This window comes from Atractosteus spatula, chromosome 13 (genome assembly GCF_055471065.1).
Source record: "Atractosteus spatula isolate fAtrSpa1 chromosome 13, fAtrSpa1.hap1, whole genome shotgun sequence".
Lineage (NCBI taxonomy): Eukaryota > Metazoa > Chordata > Actinopteri > Semionotiformes > Lepisosteidae > Atractosteus > Atractosteus spatula.
The window spans coordinates 18027625-18049875 of record NC_142718.1 but is presented as its reverse complement, the minus strand read 5'-3'; the positions used below and the strand labels follow the sequence as shown (position 1 = coordinate 18049875).

Below are 22251 nucleotides of genomic sequence, written 5' to 3'. Positions count from 1 at the left end.
ATTAATATTTGGGTTAAAATAATTTGCACATGAATATACTGGGGTTTAACATTCTGCAGTCTAAAGCTTAGTGCTACAAGAAGTCAGGCTTGCCCTGGCCGCTGCTCTGCGGGGTTTGCTAGAATCGGTGTGGCAGCCGGTGTCTACTCCATCCACCTGTCACTCAGCGCTGGTTGGCATGGATACCAATTCACAGGAGACAGGGATCACCTGGAGGCAATTACCATCTTGCCCCTCCAGGTGATTGAGGAATATTTTACGGCTGCTCTAAAACTGCTTTGGGTTCCAGGTTCAGAGTTCAGCTGTGACCAAAGCTCCATTACCTGCGTTCTTGCTTGCATTTCTCCCTGTATTCTAGACCCTATCTTCACTGATCATGTCTCTGGATTCACCCCGTCATCTGTTTGTCTATTCGCCTATTTCACTAGCCTGCAGAAGCACCTCTATAGTTTTCCCAGGCTATTTTCCAGTCTGTGAGCAGCTTGCTGTTTTTTTTCAGATTCTCTTGGCTGTCTCGCCCAGGGCTTCGGTTCATCTTAGGTTCCAGTCCACTGTAAGCAGTGAATAAGATACTCGGGACATCAACATTTTGTAAATGTTGCAAGCTTTTAACAACTCCTTCTCATGCATATTTTTACACAGGCATGTACAAACAAACAAAAAAAAAACAACTAAAGATCTTGAGAGGAACATGTTTAATGTCAACTATACTCATCTGAACCCCAGTAGAAATGAACAGGTACTTAAAAAAATAACCAAAGATATCCAGTTTCAGATCTCAAATTAATGCCTTTTATGTTAGGAAAGGACAACAGTAACTTTATTTGCATTCTACTTTTACAACTTTGGTAACTGAAACAAGTGTTCTCCATCTTTATAAATAAACACTTTAAAATGACTTATTAAATGTACAGTACTGGATTGGGGCACTTCAGGCCCAGTGCTTCTACAAAAAGGTCTTACAGCATAGGACTTATAAAGTAGGTCAGTGATCTTTCTTTGCAAAACTTTTCCCATCTCATGTTTCCTGTATTACTTGGAAGTGAGTTTATAGATGAGTGATCAAATGGACGCAGAATATATTAAAGATCAGGATACTAGAAGGTTTTAGTGCAGACATTGGCATTAGGCAGCAAGCATGTCCTGCACTTACCCACTTCATATCAGCAGATGTAATTTAAACAAAACCTTTAACTGAAACACAAATTTAACACCTTTTGTTTTCCTGATAAGAAAACAGTACAGGCAAAGAAGATATTATTATTATTATTATTATTATTATTATTATTATTTTCATGTTGCAGTTTCATGAGTCATAATTTCCCCCCTTTTTAGAAAAGGTGGTAAAATTAACATGATATAAAGGTTGTATAGCCTTTGGTATTTTAAAGGCAAAAAAATGCCATACAGTACTTCAGTCACAATCTGTTGAGCCATGATTTGTTAGTAAGGAAATATAAGCACTAATGGATGTACTGAAAAAGCTTTGTAAGGATTAAGATTATGGACTAAGCACTGCAGTGTGGCTGTTGATGTGAGTACTTCAAAGAGAAAGACAGCCACATGTCAGTGGCTTTCTGATTCTTTAGTACTTTTTAACACCAGAGGATTTAGGCTCCAGAAAAACACCTAAAGTTGACTTTCGTCTGACAGTTAGAAGGCCGATGTTAAACATTCAAGGCAGAACAGCATTAGGAATTGAAAGCAGATTTTCTCAGACGAACCTGGATATGGTGAAGGCTTTGTATTAAATCATCCAGTAATTTGTTTAATGCTAACACATTAAATCTGTGCAGATGAATACATGTGGACAGAAATGACACAGTCAATTAAAATGTCAAATGTAAATGTTGCTGAAATATATTGTATAGAATGTGCATGTTTGGGATGCTGTTAAAGGAGTGATTTGGGACAAGTGTAGAATTTAAATAAAATAAGATAAGATCACCTTATTGACCATATACAATTTCATGTATTGGGAATTTGCCTTTTTTCACATAAATCAAGCAATATTATATTTTTAATATTATGTACAATTTTAGCCACATTAAAAATAACGTGGCTCTAGAGTCCAGAAAGAAGTAACCAGCTGAGCTTTACAGCAATGCCCTACACCTTTATGAGACCTGATTCAAGTATTCACAATCCTCTAAGGACCTGGCAAAGGCAATGCACTAGACTTCCGAATCAGCAGTGAAATACACACCAGTGGACACAATAAGAAACTATGAGAAAGTGCATTTAAAACAATAGAGAAAAGGAGGCAATTCTTTCAATAAAGGGTTGTGGGAGTACGGAAGAATATACCCTTTTGATATCCTGAAATCCTGGCTTCTTTCACCTTTATCAAAATTCTACTAATATACCATATCATATGTTCTGTGTGCAACCACTGCTATTGTTGCTTGTTAACTTAACAAGTTGAACACCTATGTCGCCAATATGTAAGCAGACTTAAAACCTTATTGCAATAGAGTTTGACCCTTCTGTTTAGTAGGACTTGCAGTAGTTGCCTATACTTTCTTGGCTCAGTTTTATGGATGCTCACTAGATTAGCAACTTTCTAGTGAGTAGGTATTATCCCTGTCTTGAGAGATTGCTGATAGAGTGCTTTGTCTCTTAATAATAATACATTAATTATGATAATTAATAAAATCCTATCAGTTTCTGTAGATATGATTATCTTACATGCTTCTAGTGAATGTAACTAGAAGCACTTTCTCGTCTATGCTAATAGAATTTAATCCAAAACTTTGTCTTTCCTCAGCCTGAACCATGTTCTCTGTTCCTTGAATGTTAAACACGAGTAAAATATTATCAATTCTTATGTTTATATCTTTATCTTCTGTTTTTATTTTGCTGTATTAAAGCAATAATCCTTCCTGCCTCTGTGTGCCCTTCTAATATCTTTGTTTATCTGGATTTTCTTTCCTTTTTTATCAATTGCTTTCTTTTCCCTTATTGTTTCCTCATCCTGATTAAACCATTTGGGCCATTGCTGTTCTAACTTTCACGTATGCTTTGAATAAATGTATGAATAAATAAATGCAGAACATCATTAATATGTTTCCATATCTAAACTCTCCCATTCTACTTCTCTCAAGGTCTCTCTCATTCCTTATTAACATCCATTCCTGAAATAGTAAATCTTTGTATTGGACTCTACCTACAGTTTCAAAGAATACTTTACAGGATGCCATATTATGATCATAGTTCTCTTATACAGATGCAGCCATTCAAACTTCGCGGTACAGACCCGTACCGCACGCATCTACCCACAAGCCACCGCGGCGTACCACGGTACGTAATTGGCTGGCCAAAATGACCAACAGGGGCACTCGTGGTGCACTGCTCGGTAGTGGAAAGATTTAATCATTTAATCTCTTTACTGTGCATGTTTTAATCCGCTTAGTATTGAATATGTATATGGAATTTTACAACTAAAGGGAAATTTTAGTAGCTGAGCATAAAAAGAAGAGGAGCATAACGCATCTGAAGGTTGTAAACGATATTAATTTAGGAACATAAACATATTATGTAAACTGTATATTGCTGGTCTTGGTAGTTTAAAGAAAAAATACACACCAGTATTCCATTTCTCCCTAAACATTTTAAGCATCAAAGTCTTACATGTGGTTATTTCGGCAACGTTTTTACGTGCTCCTTCTGACCATATTACTGTACGTTTATATACTTTGTGAAAATTGATCGTTTTAACCTTTTCTAAAGAAATTATTAATGATAAAATTATATTCAGCTACTGTAGCACAAACAGTAGTATAAAACTTTCCATTGATATGTGTACGGCTGTTTTAGTGTATGTCACATGACTGGATCAGTGGCGTGACAGCTTAAGTGACTGACTTAAGTCAGTGAGGTCGGGGGTTCAAATCCAGCAATTGCTATGAGTAGCAAATAAACATCTATTTGAAAAACTGGACACTACAATTATGGACACTACAGTATATTGAAATTTTTTATATTTCTAAATATCACATGTTCGTACTGTATGTACACAGCGGTACCGCAGGGTGTAGGGCGCAAATCCACGTGAGCCGAAAATGCTACATCATTAATACAGTAATATCTTCCGTGTCGCATTAACAAGTTTAAAAGGAGGAGACACTTTACACTTTAACTCTTAAGTTCACAGAGAAATTTCACCAGAGCCTCTTCTCTTCTTGTGTCTAATTTTTAGTTTAGCAGGATTCAAGCAGGATTTCAGATGAAAGGCAGTGATGTCAAGCAAGCCCAAATCAAAGTTTAACCTGTTCAGAGCCTACATTACATTTTAGCATTTCATTTTGAGCTGAAGACCCTCACACGTGAAGAAGGCTTCACAGCCGAAACATTGCGTTTTCTCTTCTCTTTTCAGCATGGAATAAACCTATTACTTGTTCCTTTGCACACTATGCAGGCTGAAGTAGTCTTGTACAGTGATAACAGACGTGGGTAATGTCATCCCCATTAAACAATGTGCGCAATTCCTGCTAAACTAAAAGTGTGTATTGTCTGTTTAGGGTTCTGTAGCATTGCAGTTTATGTTTGTACTTGCGAGAATAGCGATTACAAACATTAAAATCATACTTGCTTTATACTGTACACCTTGCTTTTATAAAATATACCCACTTTTTCATGTTTAATGTGTACGATGCTGTAATACAGTTTAAAATAATTAAAAGACTGGCATCAGGTCCAGAAATACAATGTCTGCTCAAGTCAATGATTAGGCATCAAGATATTCAATAACTATAATTGGCTTTCAAGATGCATTGACGGCCTCAGTGCATTTCCTCAGCTTTTCTGTAGCCGAGGGGATAACTCTTACTAATCTTTAGATCATTAATGCAAAAAACACACAAACAATTTAATTCATAATTGATTTTTAATAAAACGGACTTTTAGCTTGCGAGCATCGAGTGCCCTTTCCCTCAACAATCATAATGTAACTGCACCTTTGACACAATTTGATATTGCTCTTGTAGGGGGCGGCGATATTGCAGGAAATCGCAAATCGCATTGTTGTTGTTGACTTCTATAGAGCATTGCAGTGGCGATTAATATTCATTCTGGAAAGTCACCTGCTATACCACATGTGGCATAATCTTACACAGAATATTTTATTTAATCTGAGTTTGTTTGAGACAAAATGAAACGCTTGGAGTTTGTAATGTAGGGATTTCTATACGTCTTTATCTAGTGGTTTCATTAGTGGCAAAGGCTAAACCTGCCTGCCACACACACACATGCCGCAGGACAGTGACGTCACAGCCTTTCATATGAATCCTTTCATATGGAAACATTTTGACACTGTGCTTAACAATCTTAGGAAGATCACAGAACAAGCCTGTTAGCCTGGTTTTTGCCTAAACAAATCACGCCCAAGAAAGTGAAGTAGCATTAAATAGCAAAGGTGTTTCGCAGACGTAGGCATAGTACGTAATTCAGGCTTTATGAACTCTAATAATTAATAACCCTAATTAATCTAATCCCAGTTGTGAGTTTACAAAGCCTGAATTACGTACTATGCCTACGTCTGCGAAACACCTGATCATCTACTCTAAAGATTTCAGTGCTTTGTGTATATTCTAATCGCAGTTGGGGCAGGGTGCGTGGCGATATTTTGCTTTAACAAAATATATTTACAAATCCTTTAGCATGGCAATCTACCTGAATACCCACATTTCTGAGAAGCCCTCCATGAAACCATGTTCGCTGATATTATTACTGACAATAAATATTATCGTCACTATATTGTCATTACAAACATGTATGCCATATGGCGTACGCATTACTGAAGCTAAAAGTTTAGCCTTTGTCACTAATGTAACCACTAAATAAAGACATAAATATAGAAATCCCTATGTTACAAACTGTATATGGCTGGTATTGGTATTTTAAAGAAAAAATACACACCAGTATTCCACTTTCTCCCTAAACATCTTAAGCATCAAAGTCTTACATGTGGTTATTTCGAAAACATTTTTACGTGCTCCTTCTGACCATATTAAGTTTCTATTAAGTTTAAGTGCCTGCGGGCACTTTTCTTGTCCATGGGGGGAAGGGTGGACTGTCTTTCATTAGAAGGTTAGCCTATTCTACTCTGAGAATGTAGAGGGGGTGGAAAGTGCCTGCGGTCCTTTAATTGGTATTAAAATTCGCACTGATTCCCTTGCGAAGATAGGAACATAAGAATATTCGTGTGTGGTAAAAAAAATGGCATAAAAACAACAAAGTGAAGGATGTGAAAACATTCACAATGTACTTTATGCACAAAGCAAGTGTTCTCACAACTTGAGGAGGTTTCGTGAAAATGGTACAGGCGTGCCAAAATCATTCTTGAACTTCAAGCTAACTTTACCCCGGTTTGCACTGTCAGATTGTGAATCAAAAAAGGCATTTAATTAAACACGCGTTTGCGATTTGAATCAAAATGGGGTTAGACCACTAGACATACAATACACTTCCTCGTGATCATCTTAGAATCTTAAGCTTTAAGGTATTTTTTTACTTTTTAATTATACACTTTAAACACTTTAATTTTGTAAAGGCAACACACATTCCATACAGATACAGTACAATTACATTCTCCTGTCTTCCCGTGGTGTAAAATGAATTAGCAGGTGATTGAGATAACAATGCATCGTCCACTGAGTGGAATGTTCTCATCTGTTCTCAAGTGTAAAAAGAGGTGATAATTCTTAATAATTCCGTGTCGCATTTACTGACCTCTTCAGTTTATTCCACCAGACAGTACATGATTATAATTATATCATTATTAATTTGTTTAGATACGCGATTCCGTATTATATTCCCTGTTAATCAAATTCTAAAAGTATGCTTTTTCTAAAAGTAAGCGAATTCACAGAAAAGGTTAAAAGACTATCACTTTTTACAAAGTATATAATCTTAATATGGTCAGAAGGAGCAAGTGAAAACGTTTCCAAAATAACCACATGTAAGACTTTGATGCTTCAAATGTTTAGGGAGAAAGTGGAATACTGGTGTGTATTTTTTGTTTGAAATACCAATATCAGCCATATACAGTTTACATGATATGTTTATGTTCTTAAATTAATATTGTTTATGAGCATGTGAAAGGCATGGTGAATCGGAGATTCTCAAAACTTACTTTGTATGATTGGAAATGAATACGTGATCGCATCAACGAAATGCTGTGGTGTTACTTTTTGTAAGTGGACCAGGGTAATACTTTGAGTTTACAGCTTGTCCAAGGTCATTCATTATTAATACTATTAGTAATATCTTCGGTAAAGACTTTGATGCATAAAATATTTTTGCATAATTAAAATATTTATGATAAAGGTGGTAGGTTGTGTACTTTTGTCCAACTGAGCAATCTTGCCTTTATAAAATATACCAACTTTTTAATGTTTAATGATTAACATGCTGTAATACACAGTTTAAAATTAAAAGTCTAAAGAGTATACAACTTAAATTCTTAACTGGATAAAGATTGTCCCTCAGCAGTGATCGGGATTCGAAACTGGGTGTTTTCTGGTGACAGCTCAGATGCTGTACATGAGAGGTTAAGCTTTATTAGCTCCACCTGGCGGTTTTACAAGGTGATTCTGGATACTATTAACATAATCTAATTTGCATACGGTACAGCGCGGTATGACGCAAAATGACATGTTATGACGCGTTTAATTGCGACATGCCCACCGCGTTGTACCACAGCATACCCTGTTTTGAATGGCTGCATCTGTAGTTCTCTCACCTGCATCTCTCTCTCTGTCTAGATTACTTCAAAATATGAAATCAATACAAACACTTTGTCTAGCAGGTGTTCTGACATACCATGTAAGAAAGATTCATTAGCCATATGCACCATTTCAACATGCCTTTTGGTTTTTCAAAGTGAGTTCTTAAGACCAATTACATTAGCAGGAGACAGAAAAAATATTGCACTTAGAGCACTAAAAAAATATTGGTACTTGAATTTTTACAAAGAAAACTTAAAAGCACATCCTACATCATTTAAAAATATTATTCTCTAGTCTGTGCAAAACAGGACAAAAAGCTCTTTGTATGGAATATGTAGTGTCAGTTTTGATGTAAAGTGTTTGACTAATAATTGGATGCTTTCTGTCTACAGATTACAAAGTAAAGCACATGAAAGCAAATTGAAAGTGCTGGGTGGTGAAAGAGAACTGGACACAGGTGCTTAAAGAAGCTTTAAAAAATAAATCTTAGATAATAGCAAATAGCTGGCAACCACAGAGCTCAGTTTATAAAAAGACCTGTGCGAAAAACTGTGCTGCAGATTTACTATTACAGACACAAGACAATGTTAATTTACACTGGATTAGAACTTTGAACTGATTGATATTGAAAATACAATCCACCTACAGGAGAACATCACTTTAAAACGTGAACTTCTAAATGTAAACTACTTAATGGGTAGAGGAGCACTTGCCAAATGTCAATCCACACCAGATGTGTTGTGTCTAGGATACACTGCAAATAAACACACAGCCCTATTCAATATTCCAAACAAACTATTAGATGTGCTGCAGCATTAGGCATGGATTCATAAAATTTCCACCAAGACTGCATATATTCCTTCTGTAAATATAATGGAAAACCTCAACATATCATAACTTTCTCTGAAAAGCCAATATGTATGTATTAAGACATCTAGTCTATTAGTAATAATGGACAGACTGGATAATAAACTGGATAATTCATGTCTTATCTGAGAAACATCACCTTCTACTACCCACTCTCTATAATCACTGTTTTTTTCTGGAAATTCTGGTCCAGAGAGAGGGGTGCCTTCCACTGTCCACCATCACTACTTACAAACTTACAGAGCTTCTGAGATCACAGATGTGTCGCATCTAATATAAAGTACTAGTAATACAACAACATCATAGAAGTAAGAATTTGCTTCACCAATTGAACAGAATGATCAATGATCAATGACAGAATGATCAATACTTTGGATTTTTCATAGGTCTTGCTTTTCCTGGAGAGGAAAAGAAAAAGAGCAATTTTCCACTTGGAGAGGAAAAGAAAAAGAGCAATTTTCCACCAGCACGGTCTTACAATTGTACTAGTATGTAGCTGAGGATGAATACTAGATATAATAACCAAAATGAAAAACACTTAGGTTTCCAAGCCTGCCATTCCTGACTATGTGGTTCTTAAGTTTACATTTGCTTATGGTACACTTTGATCATTCAGCATGGTTTAGAAAACTGCACTAAGATCTCACAGACATAAAATGACAGCAAGATAAATTCAGCCATCATGATCTTATTTTAAGGTAAATATCAATGTCTTGCCAAACATGTATTAGAATTGTGTCCTGTTCAATATTCAGTGGCATAAATCCAATCTCAAGAAGGAATAAGAATAAAATCTTATCTAAACAGAGTCAGTCTCTGCAACTCAGAGTTTGAAAACCCAATATTACAGAAGTGAAATTGACATTTTCTAACACTTTTCTTGACGTGCTGTAGCTACTGGATTAGACTGTTTTTTTAATTTGTCTTCCAATGGTTTGAGATGTTTTTATGAATCTAAGAAAACGCAAACACATAATTTTTGCAAAGCTTATGGTTAATGACATATTGATGTTTTCCCCATCGTATATGATAGGATGAAAGACGGAATTAAAAACAAACAAGAAACAACCTGTCCTCTATAAAGAGCATAGCAAGTGTAACCACAAAAAAAACCACAAAAACCACAAAGGGCACAATAGAGAGGGACCCACAAAAAATGGACCAGATGGCCTGCGCCTGTCTTTTTTTACAGAATGCCTATGTGCCTCTTAAAGGCATGCTGCTCATTTTCCAAACAGAATATGCACATATATATTTTTAAGTTTTATACCTATATGTATCTATTAGTATATAAAAGGAATATTTGGTAATTCATTGATTACACACTGGTGAAAAGAAAAATGAACTGGCTGTCTGGTTACAGTTTCCAAAGCTTTATTTGCTAAATCCCTGAAAGCAGGTTTGCCCTACATAATATAAATGATACAAATAAACCAAACATTCACAATTCATTAAAAGTTAATTATTCTTTTTCCCCTTTCCTAGGGACCCTGGTGTCAGATAGAGGAAAAACATTATTTTTGCTTTCTTTTCTTGCATTCGTTTAGAACATAGCAGCCTACTCAAATATATATACTGTACACGCCATGTGTGTATCCTCAGATAAGGTCTTAGAATGACTGCTGGCTAGGCCTGCTGTTTTTCCTTCTTACAAAGTCCAGTGCTGCCCCTTTGACCAGTGGCTCTTTGACAAGTGAAGATTTGACTGAAGAATGATTTTTTCTTTCATTTGGATGTTCTGACAGTCCAACATACTGTAGATACAGCACAGCACCTGCAAACGCTTTCATGCATATATTGAACCAATGTCTTCTGTGAAAAGGAAGCTGTGACTCTTCATTGTGCCATGACACAGCACTCTGCTTTATTGAGCACTGCCCTTCCTTTGATCCCAGTCCCCACTACCAGATCCCAGTATCCTTAAAAAAAGAGGTGCTGTCCATAAAAGCTGGTATTGTGGGGTTGGTATGTCAGTAAAAACAAAATTACAAAGTCTATAACCCTACTAAATACAGTTCTGTATGGTAAGAGTCCATCTGGTTTTGAATCCATCTCTTTAAATCAACAACACCCTAAGAACTGGGGAAAACGTGCCAATTATGCCAATTTTTAGTTGAATTGTGTCGTAAAGAGCTGAATTATAATGATAACCTGTGGACTCAGTGGTCCTCAGGAGTGGAACTGGGTAGTCCTGGTCTAGAGAAAGCACATTTGTTTTACAGTACATGCCAGTATTGGATTTAGGTTTTCTTTAATTACACTCACCCACACCAATTCCAGTCTGATTTAGCCAGACTGTGCTAATACTCTGATGGACACTTCCAAACTGGCATACGGCTGCTTTCTATTTTCCCCTTGCTTACTTTTCAATGTGCATCTTAAGATCATTGTTCTAACACACAACACACAGGTTACTGATTGTCACTAACAATGCAATGTTAAACTAATAGTAATAATAAAACTCCTTCAATATACAAAACAAAAGTGTCAAGTTTGCCAATATTTATTTCTTAAAAACTGTTGCAGTTTGTCACAGCTGTACATGTGAAATTAAAGAAAAAGTTAAAATATACAGTACACGTTTCTGTTTTGCAGTGCTGCATTTACTTTAGTAATATCTTAAAGATTCATCTGTTTATACTGTTCCCTGTCTCGTCAAGGTGTTCTGACTCTGGAGTAAAGTGAGTTGTTAGACACTACAGATGGAAATACAATCGTTGATGTGCTTGTACATCTCAGGGTTATCTGGTTAAACAAGGAGCTCCCAACTGAGTGGAGACACCAGATGACCTGACAGTTTTGACATTGGAACTTTTTGGAAATGACCAGTCAAGCTCATGCAACCAATGCTGTATTTAAAATATAATCAAATGTCTCAGGAAAAAAAGGATACATAGTAGAGATAAGGACACTCTAATATTGCTTTGAGATGTGTCTAGTGCTACAATCTCAGCACACTAATTCCTCACTGATGAACTAAAACCAGGCATTGGTCATTGAACTGGCTCCTTACATGTAATATCGAAAGCTTTATTACAGGAAGCTCTATTTTGGAAAAAAAACATATTGTCCAAAGCCTATTGTTTCTAATATGGGATAAATGATTCACATCAAAACAATATAATATTGCACAGTTGTGTCTCTGCATCTTAACCAAACTAGAATCATAATTCCCCACATTATAAAAAAACCTTATTTGGAGCACAGGATATTGATACTCACATGTATAATGCAATAATGGAATTATCATTTGATTTTCAATTATTAGGAATTTAAAAGTACTGGATGTGGGCAATTTGGAATGTACTGTAGGTGTGATCTTGGAGCAAAGTGGAAAGGACTTGTTCCCTAATATATAATCAAACTTTGATATATTCTCTTTAGCTACAATCTCAAACAAGGGTATTAGTACCTTATACTCAAAACAATATAATTCACTTAATTGATTGGAATTGCAGAAATAAGTAAAGGCAGACCTTAGTAATTCAGTAAGTCACTGCTTGATGGGATGGTTCAATGTAGAATAAACTGCAAAAAGATACCACTCATAATTCCATAAAAGTGTTTATTACACCAAAGATATTAGTGATTTATATTGCTGTAATCATATGGAAAGATAACTTGACTTCCAATTTCAATTTCTGTGAAACTGCATTAGGTCAAGATGACTCCAAGCATAGTTGCAGGATGGATAAAAATAGCTGAGATCCTCCCGTAACTGTAAGAATAGAATTCTGACACCCTACTTGTGTTTTTGTACTGTGCATAAGGAGAACTTGTAGTGGAATGATCTTATGCAGTAAAGGTTATTGAGGTATCAAATTGGACCAGAGCAATTCAACTACAAAATGAGGTGAGAGCACTACAATCTTCTCACTTTTAACTGAAACAAGAGACAAAACACAGGTTCCAGATGTGAAGAGAATTGGAATGGAAATCGAAACTGCATGGAAAGACTCAAGTATTTGCCCGCTACAGTGCATTCTATCATTTATCTGTGGTGAAAATACATTGGATAGACCAATGGAATGTACTATTTTTGAGACAGTTAAAATGCTACAAGTAGAAAAATGAGGAGGATGCCTAACCATAAAACTAAAATTAATTTACAGAAAAAATGCTTTAACTTGTTGAAAAGCTCCAGGTTGCAGCATGTACTGAAAGTCTCTGTCATGAAACGGAAGCTACTAAGCTTGAAAAGCCTGAATCTCTCATACTATCAGGGTCACTGGCCAAGAGGTGAACTTCCCTGAAAGAGGCAGCAGCACTCTTCCAGGGAAACAGCAGCAGACTGCTTTCAGAACCCAAACAAAATTAAACAAAATCCTTTTTTCCAGTATGATGCATACAATGTCCCTTGAATAAAAAAACAGCTGAGAAGGACAGTCTTTTATCCAACAGTTAAAAACTTAGAGGCTATGGTCTAACATAACTTTTCATTTATATTATACTGCTGTTGTAGCAATTCTGGAAAATTCTGAAAAAAAATATTATTGGTATCAGCAGATTTATTATGATGTCATTTTGCACATGGTGTTTCCAAACGCAATGAAATTCCTGACATTTTCCCTGTACCATATGACTTTTCTTTTTAGGTATTAAAAATCCATAAAAATCTTTCTATAAACTTCAGGAATCTCCACTTTATCAGTTAGCAAAGACCAAAACAGAGACATGTGGTAGGATTAACTCTGCAGCATCTGTCATTATTTCACTTGCTAAGATTTAGGTGTCAAGCAAAAATACCAAAATAGAAATGATAAGAAGAAAATTGCTATTTTTCAGACCTTTCTTCCCCCGCACACTTTAGTAAATAGGAAAATAAAGTCAATTAAAATAGTTCCATTTGATTGCACTTACAAGACTATACTGTATCAAGAAAACATTTGAGAAGCCCCTAAACTGGTCTGTATTCTCATATACTGTACTTTAGACCTAAAATACAATCTGACCCTCATGAAAGTTTTAATAAAAGATAAAGATAATTTGATTATTTGTAACACAGACATAAAACATACTTGAATACACAATTAAACATTAAATATTATACTTGAACCCCTAGATTTTGTTATTTGTGGCACCTCCCTTAGCACCAATGCTTTCAACTACAGATGCAGCCATTCAAAACAAGCGGGGTATGCTGCAGTATAACACGGTGGGCGTGTCGTAGTATACCGCATCATACTGTATGCAAATTAGATTATGTTAATAGTATCCGGAATCACCTTGTAAAACCGCCAGGTGGAGCTAATAAAGGTTAACCTCTCCTGTACAGCATTTGAGCTGTCACCAGAAAACGTCGGTTTCGAATCCCAATCACTGCTGAGGGACAATCTTTATTCAATTAAGAATTTAAGTTAGACTTTTAAATTTAAACAGTGTATTACAGCATGTTAATCATTAAACATTAAAAGGCGGTATATTTTATAAAAGCAAGATTGTTCTGTTGGACAAAAGTACACAACCTACCACCTTTATCATAAATATTTTAATTATGCAGGAATATTTTATGCATCAAAGTCTTTACCGAAGATATTACTAATAGTATTAATAATGAATGACCTTGGACAAGCTGTAAGCTCAAAGTATTACCCTGGTCCACATTCTTTGTAACCGTCTTTGTAAATGAAAAGAGTTTATTTTTTCATTGACAAAAAGTAACACCACAGCATTTAGTTGATCCGATCACTCATTCGTTTCCAATCATACAAAGTAATTCTTGAGAATCTCCGATTCACCATGCCTTTCACATGCTCATAAACGATATTAATTTAGGAACATAAACATATAATATAATATAAACATAAACAAAAAATACACACCAGTATTCCATTTCTCTCTAAACATTTTAAGCATCAAAGTCTTACATGTTGTTATTTGGGAAACGTTTTTACGTGCTCCTTCTGACCATATTAGGATTATATACTTTGTGAAAAGTGATAGTCTTTTAACCTTTTCTGTGAATTCGCTTGTTATCTAACAAATGCATCCTTTTAGAATTTGATTAACAGGGAATATAATATGGAATTGCGTATCTAAACACATTAATAACGATATAACTATATTCATGTACTGTCTGGCGGAATAAACTGAAGAGGTTAGTTAATGCGACACGGAATTATTAAGAATTATCACCTCTTTTTACACTTGAGAACAAATGAGAACATTCCACTTAGTGGGCGGCGCATTGTTATCTCAATCACCTGCTAATTCCTTTTACACCACTGGACGACAAGAGAATGTGACTGTACTGTATCTGTACAGAATATGTGTTTCAATCAATACAGTAATTGATTAAAATCGCAATCGCGACCGTGGGCACTTTCCACCCCCTCTACATTCTCAGAGTAGAACCGACTAACCTTCTAATGAAAGAAAGTGGAATACTGGTGTGTATTTTTTCTTTAAATTACCAATACCAGCCATATACAGTCTGTAATGTACTGTAGGGATTTCTATATGTCTTTATTTAGTGGTTACATTAGTGACAAAGGCTAAACTTTTAGCTTCAGTAACGCGTACGCCGTATGGCATACATGTTTGTTTTGGGTTTTGCTTGTTCACATATCTCCCCTTTTTATAAAACGACATGGTTGAAAACTGTTCCAGAGTCACTGTTGTTTCATCAGTGAAAAGTACATCATGAAATGCCTCTCCCTGTTCAATCCACTGGAAAAAAGAAAAGGAGCATAAAGCGTCTGATGGTCATAAACGATATTCATTTAGGAACAGCATCAGAGATATGTTTTTAACTGCACTGCATCGGAGAGAATACCATAGTATGTTTTTTTTTTACTCCCTGGCGGAAACTGGCTTCCATAAGAATCAGTATGGCTCAGAGATTAAATAAAACGTCACTCACACCAAACAAAGGTATATTTCTAAATATCACAACATGATCGAATTTAAGTCATTTTAATAACAATGAATAGTCACCTATGCGTTACAATATAAACATTTATATTGATTTAAATCGCGTTTAAATCGCCTTTATTTAAAACCCATAAATAAAGCTGATACTGTTTAGACTTTTAATTATTTTAAACTGTATTACAGCAGCACAATGCACAATGCAACGTAAATCGCTATCTTTGTCTTCTGTGTAATAATGTTCACCTCTCTGTCCAGCAAATTAACAATAGTAATAATAATGAACTTTATTGTATATGGCGCCTTTAAAGGTGGCTCCTCAAAGCGCTTTACAGGTTAAAAACAATAACAACAATACTGTTAGGCTGGGCAAATGATTTTTTTTTAAGAAATACAAAATGAGATATAATGATGTGTTCCGGCTTAGACATTAACGAAGAGCATAACACGTGGGCGGAGTAGCGGTCGGCTCTGGTTTTCCCATCTACTGTATACCGATACACTGCAAGTACAACCCCCCTCTCTGCGGGAGTGCTGGCTGTGACAAATTAAACCGGTTTCACAGGTATTTTCAAAGTAGAAGGGGGCGAGATTTCCAGCGAAAGACACCTCCCCTCAAAAACCCAGTAAGTACAGTACTTACTAATTACTAATTAAGAAAGCTAGGCTCCTCAATGAAATCGCTTTAGCACGCTAATGCTTTGGTGTAACAGTAACAGTCCGGGCGTGGCAAGCTTCTAATGTCAACTCGACTACGGCGAAAGGAACCCTTCTTTCATTGGAAGACAATGAACATATTCTAGCCCTAAATGAATTAATAGCAAACGTTTACATAAAAGACATTTTTCCAAGAAAGTTTAGCCTTTGTCACTAATGAAACCACTAAATAAAGACATAAATATAGAAATCTTAAGATTTTTAAAATACATGACTTTGCTAAAATTTATTTAAAAATAAAAATGATTACAAACGCCAGCGTAGAGAGAGAACAGGGGAGGGATGTTGGTTTTGCATAAGGGGCGGGGCTATGGAAATAAGGTATATTTGGAAATGTGGAGTTACATGTTCTGGCTGTTTGTGAATTATCGTTGTTGAGTATGGAGTGTTGAGGTATTGATTTTGTATAATGCTTTATGTTGAAAATTGAGGTGGATTTTGTTTGTAATAAAGAAGATAAACTGGGATGGGAGGAAAGTTTGGTTTTGCATAAGGGGCGGGATTATGATAATTGGAGGAATTTGAGAGAGTTTAATGGTTTGATTTTGTATTCTGGTTGTTATCTATGTTTTTGGTTGGTATTATGTTTATATGGTTGTTTTTGTTGGTTGGTCATTATTATGGTTATTAATAATACGATCTATAGTTGAAATCTGAGCCTAAATAAAAAGAAAAAGCATTTTCAGAGAGCAATTACGCTGTGTTTATGTAGAATAAGTGATTAGGTTTATGAGCAATCTAATTACTTATTCGTTTAAAACGCTATATAAAATAAAGTTTATTATTAATTTGCTGGACAGAGTGGTGAACATTATTATGCATAAGAGAAAGATAACGATCCTGATCAGTTTAGAAATCTGTGTACGCTGTAAGGTTTTTACTTCTTAATTAAACTTTTAAAATACACGTTTCGAATAGAAAGAAATCCTCTTCCTGGTACAGTATGTATAGCAAACCAGCACGTCTTTTTTCTCCAATCAGAGGGGTGTCAGATGGTGTCAGCCAATCACCATTCTGAAGCCCTACCATAATCTCTGGTATGGGGAGACCCCAGAATTCTGTCCGATAGTTTATGTAGATAGATGATAGATACTTTTATTGATCCCGTGAGGGAAATAAAGTAAATCATTTTCATTTTAGGAAATTATTAAATGCTCGGTTAAAAGCAAAGGAGATTGTCTGTTATAGTGAACATAAAAACAAGAGTTTGCTGGCATTATATCCTAGAAGACACAGACCGGCGCCAGACCAGGAGAATGCCCGCAGCGTAAAAGAAAATGCCTGATGAACTAGGGATTGGACAGTTTCCAAGTGCTTGTACAATCAATGGAAATGTTCAAATAAATGTGCAAAAGAAATAAACAAAATAATCATTTATTTCTTTTTCATATTGGCTAGCTAATGTCCTCTCTTTGCTAGTTAGTGGCTGTGTTTCTGCGTTGGGTAGCAACGGGTGACTGTTCTCAGGCGGAAGATGTAAACAGCTTAATTTTCGTGTTAAATAATTTTTTTAAATTAAAATTCATTCTATACAGCAATCGCATATTTGGGTACCGTTTCATAAAACTTTCATGCTTAAAATGTTTAGGGAGAAATGGAAGACTGGTGTGTATTTTTTCTTTAAACTACCAAGACCAGCCATACACAGTACAGTTTACGTACATACAGTAATGTTTATGTTCCTAAATTAATATCGTTTATGACCTTCAGATGCGTTATGCTCCTCTTCTTTTTATGCTCAGCTACTAAAATTTCCCTTTAGTGGTAAAATCCATATAAATATTCATAACTAAGCGGATTAAAATGTGCACAGTAAAGAGATTAAATGATGAAATTTTTTCACTACCAACCAATGCACCACGAGTGCCCCTGTTGGTCATTTTGGCCAGCCAATCACTTACCGCGGTGCCCTGTGGTGGCTTGTGGATAGTTTACCGTACCGCGGGTTTGTACCATGCATTTTGAATGGCTGCATCTGTAGATGTTTCCTGTAATTGTTTATCAGTCTCTCACATTAACTTTCATGAATTTTGACCCATTCTTTCATACAAAACTACTTCAGTTCGGTGAAATTAAAGTTTTCTTTCATGAACAGCTTGCTTCAGGTCCAGCCATAACATTTCAATGGCTTTTAAGTATGGTCTTCGACTTAGCCAAACCTAAAGATGATTTGTTTTCTTTTTCAGCCATTCTGTTGTAATTGTGATTGTATATTTAGGATCATTGTCTTGCTGCAAGATTTACTTTCTACTCAGCTTCAGCTGACAAATGGATGGCCTGACATTCTCCTCCTGAATTTGGTGACACTAGGAATAGATCTTCATTCAAGACTCGCAGCTGTAATTACTGCAGAAGTGTTTTCACTTTGTACTGACTCTATTGAAAACCTATGCAATCAAACTCTTTTTTTTTTTAGTTTTTGAATTTTCTTTGCAGTTTTTGCTGGCATTTACCCTTTTCATCCATAAATGTGTTCAGTTAGAGCATTTATGTTCTTTTAAAATATTCACTTTAAAAATCATGTTCACATAATCTGTATTTCAACAAAATTTGACATCATTGGAAGGGTGAAAGACATTTATAAGGCACCGTACATATCCTTAACAGGGCAAAGATAAAAGTAGGTAGAAGGCAGGCAGTCAGACTGAATCAAATGTATTTCTCATCACTAGATTTTAAATAAGTCATTCTTGAGCCCTATAATAAAACTTTAAAACCTTTGCTCAACCTTCTTCAGGTTGTCCTGACACATTAGTAACACATAAAAAATTCAGGAAATATAAACAGCCATGGCACAGTAATTAAAGCAGTCAAACAAACCTGGGATCAAGAAGACACTTCAAAAACTGGAACAGCAAATGATCATCCTGGAAAACAGACAGAACAGAAAGTGCTGTCAGAAGATTATGCCTTTTAAGTCATAGAAATGCAGCATCAGATGCATCAAGCTGTAAAACATAACATAAAAACTTTTTCATTGCAGTCTGAAAAATGATACTGTAATAACAAGTTCTGGAGAAAGAAAATAGAACAAGACATCAAAATGGTTAACATGCTTGACGTGTCCCATTTCCCAGTATGTAGGGTAAAGCAATGTCCTGCTTCCCAATGTTTGTTTACTGGTCTCACCAAGCTGTACAATCTGGTCAGGGTGTAGCTGTGGGGTACTTCCACTGTGGCTCAAATACACTTCAAACATCACAGCATTGTATCCCATAAAGAACCAGGTTGAACAGCTTTGGAGGGGCTTGCCCAGACTGCGAAATCTACATATTTAATAGAAGTTTGAATCAAGAAGCACAAAAAAGAGGAAGAATGAAACTCAAAACATTTGTTAAATACTAAAATATTAATGAATTTTATTACTGCAGTAAAAAAAGAAGCGCCATGATGAAAATATTACTGTGAGATTCGGCTATACCTAAGAAACCACACTTGGAAGCAGGATGCACAGCTTCACTTGAGGAAGTTCTTGAGTTATCTATACACCTGAAACAGATTAACATGCTTGAATAAGGAGCACAAAATGACTGCACAGTGTGAAGATCTCTTATACAAAGGGTAACCTGAAGTGATCACTTGTATATCTGCATAGTGTACTGCACATTTTAAGAAATGTACTTTTTAAAACACATGGGTAGATATCCAATTGGATGTAAAACAGAATCTTGTGTTTTACATACTGAAGTGAACATATCATTAAAAAAGTTTTTGAAGGGCTGTAGAGCAGGGGTGGGCAAAAGTTTTTGTTCCAAGGGCCACACAACATTTTGAAACTGTATAGCGGGCCACTTCAGGCTGCTGTTTCAGATAGCCTATGCCCTATATAAGTTTAGAATCCAACATAGGCTTATTAGTTCAAAGTTAACGATAACCTGAGAGAAAAAAATATTTTAAATATAAAAAAATAAAACTTGAATAAAACTTGGCGTTCAACTCACAAGCCAAGCCTTCACCTATTACCTCGACCCGATGGGTAACTGTTCTGCGTGATAAACTTATTTTCTCAAATTTGTTCTTGCTCTCTGGACAAAGAATATCTACGGTTTCTATCTTACACTCCTTCAAAAGCTCCCCTTTAGAGAGTGGCTTGCTTTGTTTAGCAATTTTATATGCAGGCAGGTAGCTTGCCTTTGTGCTGGCTACTTGGATAGTAGAAGGGTGGAAAAATACATCTTGCTGAGTCTGTAAACTAGCGGCTAGTTTGGAAGCTCTATTAGCCCACTCTTCGCATGACAGATTGCTAGCATAGTTAGCATGTTTGGTAGAAAAATGCAGACTAAGATTGTATTCTTTAAACACTGCCACTGTCCTTATAAATTAAACATGTAGCCTTTGTTCCGACCTCTGTGAAAAAGTATTTTGCAGTCGATTCTTTGTTGAACACTCGGCATTCACTGTCAACTTTCTGCTTTTTCACTTCGCTCATGTTGGCACAGGTTCCCTCACAGTACGATGGACCCACTCTAACTGGTGAATCAAATTGGTAAAGCAGGGGTTCCCAAACCTTTTGGTTCCGTGCTTCCCTTGACCTGTCAAATTTTCCACATGCCTCCCCTGTCAAAAATATGTTTGATGGCAGTGCGATATTTAACAAAAGATTAAAAATTTGAAAAGGAAATGATGGGTCAAAATAAAAACAAAGTTGATCCAATTTTTATTATAATCATTTTAATCATTTTCAAAACCAATAGGCTTGATCAAAACAGTAAAAACACTTGACAACACATTTTATTGAAATTATTTGAATGTGCAAACAATTTAAAAAACAAAATCAACATCTTTGTACAATGCAAAATGCCCTAGGTGGCACGATGCAGTTTGGAATCACTGTGGAAAAATGTTCATACGCCATCTAATGGCACGAATAATGAAAGGTAAGAAAAAACGGCACCAAAGTGGAATATGACGAGTATTGACTAATTTATTTTTTACCTCAAGGGCCAGTTAAAACTGGCTGGCGGGCCGGATCCGGCCCGCGGGGAGGTAGTATGCCCACAGGTGGTCTAAAGGAACTGCAGTTAGCTGTTATTACTGCAATGGGATAGAGGCAGTTCTTGAGTCTAGTGGTCCTTGCTTTAATAGTTCAGTACCGCTTGCCAGAGCACAGGGAGGAGAACAGTTTGTGGCCAGAATGGTTGGGATCCTGAATGATGGATTGGGCTTTATTGCGACACTGGATGGTGTGTATCTCACTGATTGATGGTAAATCACATCCTACAATCCTCTGTGCCATTGCCACATCCCTTTGTAGTGCACCTCTGTTATGCACTGTAGTACATTGTAGTATGCTGTACCACATAGTGATGCCACTAGTGTGCACACTTTCTATGGTGCTGCGGTAAAAGTTCTTCAGGAATTGCTTCCCATGCCGCATTTCTGTAAACACAGCAGAAAGTGCAAGAGCTGCTGTGGCTTTCTCCAACTGGCTACAGTGCTGTGAGAAAAAGAGAAGCCCATGTGGAATACAAAGAGAAGATAAAAATACAGAATCCTGTATGTAGCTAATTCTGTGTAACCAGAAAGACCTGTGTGGGCCTCTGTGTGGGACCATACTGTAAATGAACCCTAGGCAGTACTAGGGCATTGTGAAACTATGTGCCATTTGAAGCCAATAAGCAACTTAGCTGCCTAGTTATTAGTAACAGAGTGGGTCTAGAAAAAAAATTACCCAGAAGAAGGAGCTAGGTGTTTTTTTCTGGGACCACCCATAAAAAGACAGATCACTACGATGCTGAGTCTCTGGGGATGTCACAATTCTATATTACTGTATGCCATCTGTTCTTTATTGCATTTTTTAATGATCAACACTCAATACCAGAAAACTTAGACCTGGCATATCAAGGAATACACATTTTCTCAGGTAACATCACTTTAAGGATCTTATAAAAAGTGTTTTAGACCCCAGTGCTATCCACTCCCACATAAAACAACTCTTATGATGTGCACAGCAAGAGAGAGGGATGTTGTTTCTGGAGCAGGGATCTTCATATCGTTAACATTTTCAGACAGACATCACTCATTGATATGACACCTTGATATGATATGACTCCTTGAAATGTGCAAATTT

The 22251-nt window shown here is 36.1% G+C and overlaps 1 protein-coding gene across 2 annotated transcripts in view; it reads right to left on the bottom strand.

Annotated features, from left to right (window-relative positions):
- The window catches only part of vps8 (VPS8 subunit of CORVET complex), a 345245-nt gene that overhangs the window by 178595 nt on the left and 144399 nt on the right, over positions 1-22251 (bottom strand). For both annotated transcript variants that reach the window (XM_088930095.1, XM_088930096.1), the window contains exon 34: positions 19002-19048. In XM_088930095.1, coding sequence (XP_088786221.1) covers positions 19002-19048 — 47 coding nt within the window. The remainder of the gene's footprint in view (positions 1-19001; positions 19049-22251) is intronic.